Below are 10,045 nucleotides of genomic sequence, written 5' to 3'. Positions count from 1 at the left end.
TAGTGAAGACACGGCGCCCAAACAATGGAACAAATGGGCAAGAGATACCGATGCCATTACTACCGGGCCGGTGTATTGCGAGTATCATAAAAGCAAGGCTCACGCGACGGAAGACTGTCGCTATCTGCAAGGACTCCTCATGGCTAAGTACAAGAGCGGCGGCATCACCATCGAATGTGACCGAGCCCAAGGGGGCAATAAAAACCAAAAACGAAACGAGGCCACTGCTCGGCAATTCCTCCAGGACCGAGCCGACGGAGCAGCTGGAGGCGACGATCAAGCAAACGATTCGGCCAAAACACAACGCCATGGCAAAGCTGTCGCCGACGCCCCCGCTGTCGTTCGACAAATCCATATGATCATGGGCGGTCTCCAAAACTGCAACGATTCGGTCCGTTCAATCAAGCAGTGTCGAAAGAAAGCCGAAATGATGGAAACGTGGCCAGTAGCGCCGAGCCGACCTTCCGTGGAGATCGAACCCATTTCTTTCACGAAAGACGACCTCGTCGGAGTCGATCTCCCCCACAACGATCCGTTAGTTGTCGAGCTAATCGTCAGCGATAGTCGAGTTACGCGCGTCATGATCGATACAGGCAGCTCGGTCGACCTAATTTTTAAAGACACCCTCACCGCGATGAACGTAGCTGACCGATGTATAAAGCCGCGTTCTCGACCATTGGCTGGGTTCGATGGCGATTTCATCATGTCTCTCGGCACCATCAAACTACCCACATTTGTTGGCGGAACGATCGCCTGGGTTAAGTTCGTTGTCATCGATAAACCGACGATATACAATGTAATCTTGGGGACGCCATGGCTTCATCAAATGCAGGCCGTCGCGTCCACCTACCACCAGTGCGTCAAGTTTCCTACTCATCAAGGAATCTTTACTCTCAAAGGAAATCAGCAAGTAGCGCGGACGTGTTTCCTGATCGAACACAAGAACCGCGCCGAAAAGAAATTATAGCAACCAAAGAAAGAGGAGCCCATGCTCCGCTCCGCAGTAGCAAAGGCACCGGGCAAATCCTACGAGGAATCGGAACTAAGTCGGACGGAACTTATGAATATCGACGCGTCGGATCCACTGCGATGCGTCGGCATCGGAGCTGAAATTAGTCCAGAAATCAAAGCGGCCCTTGTGGCCCTCCTCAAGGAGAATTCGTCAACCTTCGCTTGGAGCGTTGAGGACATGCCTGGAATCGACCCATCGATAACGTCCCACGAGCTAGGCGTGGATCCGACATTCAAACCTGTGAAGCAGAAAAGACGCAAATTGGGTCCGGAACGAGCCAAAGCAGTAAATGACGAGGTCGAAAAGCTACTAGGCGCCAGCTCCATCATCGAAGTCCGATATCCAGAGTGGTTGGCAAATCCCGTCGTAGTCAAAAAGAAAAACGGTAAGTGGCGGGTGTGCGTCGACTTCACTGATCTGAACAAGGCCTGTCCAAAAGATAGCTACCCTTTACCGCATATCGACCGGCTCGTCGAAGCCACAGCAGGGAACGAGCTCCTATCGTTCATGGACGCTTTCTCTGGATACAACCAAATTCTCATGCATAAGGACGATCAGGAAAAAACGTCCTTCATCACCGATCGCGGAACGTACTGCTACAAGGTGATGCCATTCGGCCTGAAAAATGCCGGAGCAACGTATCAGCGCCTCGTCAACAAAATGTTCGCCGAACAGCTCGGCCGAACTGTCGAGGTCTACATCGACGACATGCTCGTTAAGTCATTGAAAGCTGACGACCACGTTCAGAACCTCCGACAATGCTTCGACGTGCTAAACAAATACCAAATGAAGTTAAACCCGGCCAAGTGTACGTTCGCGGTAACTTCCGGTGAGTTCCTAGGTTACGTCGTCACCAAGAGAGGGATAGAAGCCAACCCAAAACAAATTCGCGCTATACTGGAGTTGCCCTCTCCCAGAAACGCCAAGGAAGTACAACGGTTGACCGGCCGGATCGCGGCCCTCAATCGATTCATCTCAAGGTCGACGGATAAATGTTTGCCGTTCTACAACCTCCTAAAGCGAAGAGACAAGTTTACCTGGGATGACGCAAGCGAGAAAGCGTTCGCCGAACTCAAGACGTATCTGACAACGCCACCAGTACTCGCAAAACCTGAGAACGGTGAAACTTTATTCTTATACATAGCTGTATCCAGTTGGGCCGTCAGCGGGGTATTAGTACGAGATGACCGCGGCGAACAGAGACCGATCTTCTATATAAGTAAGTCGCTAATCGAGGCCGAGGTCCGATACCCTACAATGGAAAAGGCTGCGTTAGCAGTCGTTACGTCGGCGAGAAAGTTGCGTCCCTACTTCCAGTCTCATACCGTGGCCGTGCTTACAAACCAACCTATCAAAGCCGCATTACACAGTCCGAGCCTGTCTGGAAGGATGACCAAGTGGGCCATCGAACTCAGTGAATACGATATCGACTTCCGGGCTCGACCAGCCATGAAGTCTCAAGTCCTCGCCGACTTCATCGTCGAATTACCAGTAATAGACACGGACGACACCGCACTAAGCACCAATCAGAAGAATGGTACTTGGACCCTCTATTCAGACGGCTCGTCCTCTTCGCATGGATCGGGCGTCGGCATCAGGCTCGTGTCCCCAACCGGCGAAATGTTGGAGCAGTCCTTCCGGTTACGTTTCGCGGCGACAAACAACGTCGCCGAATACGAAGCACTTATCGCTGGACTCCGACTCGCAATTGGGATGAACGTCCGACGACTCCGCGCCTTGATCGATTCACAGCTCGTAGCAAGTCAATATAGCGGCGACTACGAAGCAAGAAATGATAGAATGGACGCGTACCTCAAGGTCGTCCAGCGTCTGTCCAAACAATTCACAGAGTTTGAGCTAACCAAAATACCGCGAGGAGATAACGCTTCCGCAGACGCCCTAGCAGCGCTAGCCTCAACGTCCGACCCAGATCTTCGTCGCGTCATACCAGTCGAAAGCATCGACCACCCCAGCATTGAAGGGGTCGAATCCATCAACCTTGTGTGCAGCCGCGCCGCACCAGATCCGATAAGCGACCCCGAAGATTGGCGCCTCGAAATACGCGATTTCCTGTCAGATGGGACGGTTCCGGTAGATAAATGGGAAGCACGGCGTCTACGCGCCAAATCGTCAAAATATGCTCTATACCGCGAATGCTTACTTCGGTACAACGCCTCTGGGGCAGTGCTCAGCTGCCTCCATAAAGCGGACGCGGCAGAAGTCATGAAAGAAACACACGAGGGAGCAGGTGGAAACCACTCAGGAGGACGATCTCTCGCACTCAAAATCAGAAAGCTCGGTTACTACTGGCCGACGATGATCTCGGATTGTAAAAACTACGTGCTCAAGTGCGAGCAATGCCAACGGCACGCCCCCGTCATCCACCAGCCGACCGAACTGATGAAAGCTGGCGCCGCGCCATACCCATTCATGCGTTGGGCCATGGACGTCGTTGGTCCACTTCCAGCTTCGCGGCAAAAACGCTTCATCCTCGTCATGACTGATTACTTCACCAAGTGGGTCGAAGCCGAATCCTATGCAACGATCAAAGCCAAAGACGTACAAAACTTCGTTTGGAAATACATCATTTGTCGGCACGGTCTACCGTACGAAATAATCACGGACAACGGCTCACAGTTTATTTCGCAACAGTTCGAAGATTTCTGCGCTAGCTGGAGAATTCGTCTGAACAAGTCAACACCGCGTTACCCCCAAGGCAACGGCCAGGCTGAGGCAACAAACAAAACAATCCTCGCCGGACTCAAGAAACGGCTAGAAGCCAAAAAAGGAGTCTGGGCAGACGAACTCGACGGCGTCCTATGGTCATACAGAACGACCCCGCGCAGCGCCACCGAACAAACTCCGTTTTCATTAGCCTACGGAATGGAAGCAATGGCCCCGGCCGAAGTAGGGTGTACGAGCCTCCGACGTTCCATGATGATACAGAATAGTGACCTCAACGATGAAATGATGAGGCACAGTCTCGACGACCTGGAAGAAAACCGCAACACCGCGCTATGTCGAATCCAGAATTATCAACTCGCCGCAGCGAAATACTACAACAAGAAAGTCCATAATCGGCATTTTAGCGAAGGAGACCTCGTCCTCAGAAAAGTGTTCGAAAACACGGCCGAACTCAACGCCGGGAAGCTAGGCGCGAATTGGGAAGGTCCCTATCAGATATCGAAGATCGTCCGACCCGGAGACTACGAACTCCTCACAATGTCCGGCGTCGAAGTCCCCCGTACATGGAATTCGATGCATCTAAAGCGATACTATTATTAAAAAAAAAAAAAAAAAAAAAAAAAAAAAAGGAGCTCGGCCTTACCGACGCCTCACTATGTAATGTGAACTACGAGCGGCTTGATCCCTCCGATCAGAGGGTACGTAGGCAGCCTCGTTTACGAGGCACAGCTGCAAATATTAATAAAATCTATCTTTTTAAAGACAAACGAAACGAAATACATTAGCACCCCGGCCCGGTGTCTAATCGAACGAAAGCCGAGTTCCATACTCGCACGATTAAAACGACTGGTCACGTAAGCCGAGGCCGAACTCGCAATCATGCTCGTTTTAATCATTCGAACAGGATAAGCCGACCCCGGAGGTCGCACCTAAAAGTGTTCTGGGTCCAACCCAAACACGATTATCGACCAAGTTATTGAGGTCGTCCTCAATAACCAGCGCGGTACGACCTCGTAGGTCGTACCACCGAGTGTCTTGGGTCCAACCCAAACACGATTATCGACCAAGTTATTGAGGTCGTCCCCAATAACTTGCGCGGTACGACCTCGTAGGTCGTACCACCGAGTGTCTTGGGTCCAACCCAAACACGATTATCGACCAAGTTATTGAGGTCGTCCCCAATAACTTGCGCGGTACGACCTCGTAGGTCGTACCACCGAGTGTCTTGGATCCCACCCAAACACGATTATCGACCAAGTTATTGAGCTCGTCCTCAATAACCTGCGCGGAACGATATCGACGGCATACAAAAAAAATAGCAAACGAAATAGATATTTAATAAAGGAAAAGCCAACAGAAGTGGCAAGCGTCTTACAAAAGCCGACTACGCGGCAAATAACTTAAAAAATAATAACATAAAAACTCAAGACGCGGCCTCGTCTTGAGGAGGATCTCCGATCTGGGCGTCGCCATCACCAACGACTTGGTCGACGGCCTCGACGTCACCAACAACTTCACCGTCAACGACTTCGGTTTCTTCAGCAGCGAGAGAGCCCGTGAAGAGATTTCCGACGTCATTCCAGCCTTCCTCCAGCTCGGCAATATCGAACGCATTGACCTCGTTCTTAAGCTCTTCCGCATCAGCTTCAAGCCTCTCAATCACGTCCTTGGAATTCAAGACGATCTCCCCAGTTTCAGCCAGCGCCTTCAGCAGGTCAACGCTCCCGACCGCCTGATTATAATCGAGGAACTTGGGGTACGCCGCGTCCCTGGTAGTAAAATGCCTCTGAATCCCGTCGAGACGTTGCTGAAATTGGTCTGCAGCCTCCTTGAGAGCCTTACGAGCGTATTCGGTGCGCCGCTTCCGAAGCCTTGCCTCCTCGGCTTGTGACTGCTCGGCCAAGTTCTTAAAGTCAACACGGGACTTCGACAACTCCTCAAGACAACGCTCCCGTTCTGAAAGAGCGTTATCCCGCTCCTCCTTCAGTTTGGCGACCTCCTCGCGAAGAAGCTGCACCTCGGAGTTGGCACTCTCCAAACCCTTCGACGCCTGATCAGCCCTCCTCGTCTCGGCTGCCAAGGCCCTCTGGTGATCCTTCGAGGCCGTGTTCTGCTCGGAAACAACGCGGAGACGACGCTCGTACATATACGCCATCCTGTCGATCGCGCCGATGGCCTACAGAAAGAAGTAGAAACTGGATTAGAGAGCAAAACACTTAAAAGTATTACGAAAAGTTCTCAGGGCATTACCGCAACGGTCTTCTTCGCAGCGTCAGTGAACGCCGTTCTCTCCCACATATCTTGAAGCTCGAAGAAGGGAGATGGACCGACGTGAAGCTTGCGGAACAGCTCCGCACAGGATGTGGAATCAGTCGAGATATGGACGTCGCGCCCGTTATAATCATATCGCCACCTATAATCAGGGGCCCAGGCCGTCCTTTGTCTCTTGGTCGGGTCCGAACGCACCGGTTCGGACTCATCAGCAGCCCGCTTCTTGGTCGGCTCGACCTGAGAGTCGTCGTACAAAATAACCTCCCTGCCGCCTAGGGGCACATCGTGAGAAGTCTCGGCAACAGGTAGCTTAGCTGACCGCGCTTCAGCCACCTCCTTCTCCCTCCTCTCCCTCTCTACGTCGGATCTTGCTTCCAAACGATCGGCACCGACAACATCGTGACTGCGTCGATCACGACGGTCACCCTCATCTCTCCTATCCCGACGACCTGAAGATCGTCGTTCACTCTCCTTAGCCTCGTGTTCGGCTAAGGAAAGACGTCTCCCTAAGGCCATGGCCTCGTCTTCCTCCCGGCTTATCCTCTTCGACGGCGTCACCGACGACTTCTTCTTGTATCTCGATGAGTAATCGCCCACCGCGTCAACATTCATTTTTCCCATAGCCTTTGAAGGAGCTGGTATGTAAAAGAAAGGGGAGAGAAGAATGTAAGAAAAATCGTACGCACTCATCGAACGAATAAAGAAAGAAGGGAAAGATCAAGGCCGACCTGGAGTCTTGTTTGCCTTCCTTGCTTTCGAAGGACCTCCTCTTCGACTCGCTTTCTTGGACTTTGAGGAAGGGCGACGAACAGGGTCTTCTTCGTTGGGCCAGGTATACGGACACAAAGCTAGAATCTTCTTGACGTCGTCGCGAAGTTTCTCAGGATACGGGTCCAAGATCTTGGGACAACGAACTACAAGAGGAAAAGAAACGAGAAAATTATGTTAGATAGACAATCAATTAACAAGGGATCGACCTCGGAGGGATAAGCAAACTACCGGGTGAAACAGTCCACCCATGGTAATTCGTGACGACCACGTCCCCCGCGGAATCGTTGTCGATCTTAACAAAGAAGTACCAACGAAGCCAATCGTTGGTCTTACTCTTCGCACCAACAACCAACTTTGGGGTCAGCGAAGACTGAGTATACACCAAGCCCGGCTTGGATTTCCCGAAATTCTTCTTCGTCGTCAGTTCCTCATACAGAGAACAACGAGGTTCGACGCCGCACTGCTTGGCCAGACGAATCAGGCCGTAAGCATTCCGGATAGCAGCCGGAGAAAGTTGCGCAAACGCCATTTTTCGCCGCGAAGCGTACTGAAGCAAGAACGCCGGAATTGGAAAAGTCAGCCCGCAGTCAGTGATGAGCTTTTCGTATACGCAAAGATATCCTTCCGGAGCAGTCCAGGGACGATCCCACGGGTTCGGGATGAGCGTATTCAGGGAAGCTGGAGCATCGCAAAAATGGAGAGAAAGCTCAATCGTCTCGCTCGTCGACGACGTCGGTTGAAGGTAATCCGGAATTCCCGGTGCTGGTCCACCGGGCTGAACAAACCCAACCGGGGCGGACGCCCGCCTCGTCAATGGAATGATGTCCAAACGATCGGCGACATCAGGCGACGGGCCAACAGAACGAGCCGCTCTAATGATAGAAGATTTGCGTCTGATGAGCGGTACGTCATCCTCATCCATAGACGCCGCGTCACTGTCGTCATCACGAAGGCGCATGGTTGCAACGGACTTAGGATTTGCACTCGGTCCGGCTGCTCCCACGCGACTTTCGAGCTCGCGACGTCGTAACTCTGCAACAGCCGGAGAGTCTCTGGCAACGGACGAGGCCGACGATCCGGAAGAGGTTCTAGATCTACGACCCCGGGAGTTGCTGACGGATTCGTTGAGGAAACGATCAACAGACCGGATATTCGACTCGTCGGAAGTACGAGATCGGCGATGGTCGGAGATGGAGTCGAAAGAACCGATACTTGAAGACATAATCGGAAAATAAGAAAAGACGCGCTGAGAAAAGGAGAGAGAACAGAGAGAATACCTTCGAAATCGATGCGGAGAAAGAATGAGAGGAATGAGGAGCAAGCGAAGTATTTATAGAGGGAGTCGGTCGAAGAAAAAACCGCGTCATCATCACGCCTCGAAGAACGGCGTAATCATCACGACCTCGCCGCCTTCAACACGCAAACGACCCGCTTTCCAACGTCTCGGGAGCGGCAGTGGACGAATCAGAAGAGAACGTCCATCACACGCGCCTCGAAAACACGCGAAGGAAGTCGAAGCGAGAACGGCGAAATGATTGCAACCCTAGCCGCGTCATCGCTACGCACTAGGGTTGGGGGGCTACTGTTGATGGTGGGTTTTGGGCCCGAGCCCAAAACCCTTAACGGGCCAAAACTCTCCAAAAAAGGCCCATGTATCCCAGCCAAAGCCCAGCAAAAGCCCAGTTCGATTTTCCACCGACCAAAGGGGTAAAAAGGACATTTCGTACGCACAGTGTACCCTACTTCTGCACCCTATAAATAGCAAAAAAGAATGTTGGTAAAAGGATCCCGAAAAAAAACGCTTTTACAGAGAATTTCGTACAACCGTCAGAATACTTTGCGGCTCGGCTCGTATACTCAGTTTTTAGTTCGTCCATTTTTGTAATCGTCGGCTCGTCATTAAATAAGAGATTCTTCTTTCACCCTTAAAACTACGAATACGTACTTGTGTGATTTCGAGGATCAACACTTGTGTAGATAAAGATAGAATTTTCATTTTTTTTAGACAAATAATGAACTTAAATATTCATGCAAAGGAGGAAAGAAAAAGAACAACGTACCACTCATTCTAGGCGTTACGTTCGGCTCCGTGTTCGTAATTCTCTGGTCAGCGTTTGTGGTTAGTATTTTGAGAAAGCGTCAAAATGCGATGCAACAGACCAACACAGCACCAACTATGTCCACAGGTATTTATATGGTTGGGTAATCGTTATATGTTTCCTAGATTAAATATTGGAATGTAATTGACAAGTCATATTGGTTTTTGGTCTCTCCTATGCTATGTCCTCAAGAGCATGGAATACGCACAGGGACGTCGCCTCTATTTGGACAAGAAACGGCCAGCGACACGAATGATTCGTACGTTGTTCATCAATATGAACATGGAAACTAATTGTGGACGAGCTAGGTCCATGTGTCATTCTATTTTTACACCTTTTCTTTTTTTTGTCTTATTTATGATTCTTTTTAATAAAATTTAATTTGTTTAATCATATGATATCCGACAAGAAGTCTGATAAGATTAGAAAGGTAATTGAAAGCTTATATAAGAAGTGATGCATTGCAATATCTAGCTAAAACCTTATCCAAATGGGTGCAAGGTCTCTAAATTCGAATTTTTCTGATGAAAAGAAAACTATTCGCAAACGTTGTTTAATTACCATGGTCTTCGATCCAAGAATAATGATTTCTTGCTAACAGAATAACTATAGTCAGCAAAGTTATATAGTGTTATTACTTCAGATCAGTCAGTAAGATCAATGATTTCTTGGTCATAAAAAAGAATCTAAACTTACTCAAAACTATATTTTATATGTAAATTAATGAATGACAAATCGAACCAACTAGCCTTAACCATATCCTAAGAGATTATTAGATCTCATGCCCTTCACTATTCAAAAACTTACACATTGTGCCACATTGCGGAAAGTCTTTTAAATTGTGCCATAGGGTCGAGGTAAAATGTCTATTTTGCCCTCATTCCTTGTTTAAACGCACACTGTTGAAATAGTCAGCGGAATAGACATAAAGTTTATGTTGCATTAATTCTTTATTTCCTGTCTGTAATTCTTTATTTCAGGTCTACGGCTTGGTCCAACCTGTCATTCCACCGATAGACATTAACATGTCCACGCAATCCATCAGATGCTTCAATGTCCTCGCATTGTGATCATATAATAGACAACCGTCTTCATAATAAATTGTCTACCCAAACTTATCTACCCAAACTTGTCTACGGTGTTGCCCAACTTGTCATTCTATTGATAGATATTAACGTCTCCACGCAATCCATCTGATGCTTAAATG

General features: G+C 49.6%; 1 protein-coding gene across 1 annotated transcript; it reads right to left on the bottom strand.

The window, feature by feature from the left end:
• Positions 1-5,054: 5,054 nt before the first annotated feature.
• On the bottom strand, positions 5,055-8,154 carry LOC110228525 (meiosis-specific protein ASY2-like). The gene is made up of 4 exons (XM_021026183.1): positions 6,968-8,154; positions 6,745-6,882; positions 5,948-6,603; positions 5,055-5,873 (listed from the first exon to the last, which is right to left on the bottom strand). Exons 1-4 carry the CDS (start codon positions 7,959-7,961, stop codon positions 5,121-5,123), a joined length of 2,541 nt encoding a protein of 846 aa, XP_020881842.1. The 5' UTR covers positions 7,962-8,154; the 3' UTR covers positions 5,055-5,120.
• Positions 8,155-10,045: the final 1,891 nt, after the last annotated feature.

The sequence above is a fragment of the Arabidopsis lyrata genome (genome assembly GCF_000004255.2).
Source record: "Arabidopsis lyrata subsp. lyrata unplaced genomic scaffold ARALYscaffold_5, whole genome shotgun sequence".
Classification (NCBI taxonomy): Eukaryota; Viridiplantae; Streptophyta; class Magnoliopsida; order Brassicales; family Brassicaceae; genus Arabidopsis; species Arabidopsis lyrata.
Note: the sequence above shows the minus strand (reverse complement) of the source record. Positions and strands in the feature narration are given on the sequence as shown.

Coding starts and splice junctions, on each gene's coding strand:
- LOC110228525 (XM_021026183.1), bottom strand. CDS start 7,961: ATGTCTTCAAGTATCGGTTCTTTCGACTCCATCTCCGACCATCGCCGA. Junction 6,883..6,967: donor TGGGTGGACTGTTTCACCCG/GTAGTTTGCTTA, acceptor TTCCTCTTGTAG/TTCGTTGTCCCAAGATCTTG. Junction 5,874..5,947: donor CTGCGAAGAAGACCGTTGCG/GTAATGCCCTGA, acceptor TTCTTTCTGTAG/GCCATCGGCGCGATCGACAG.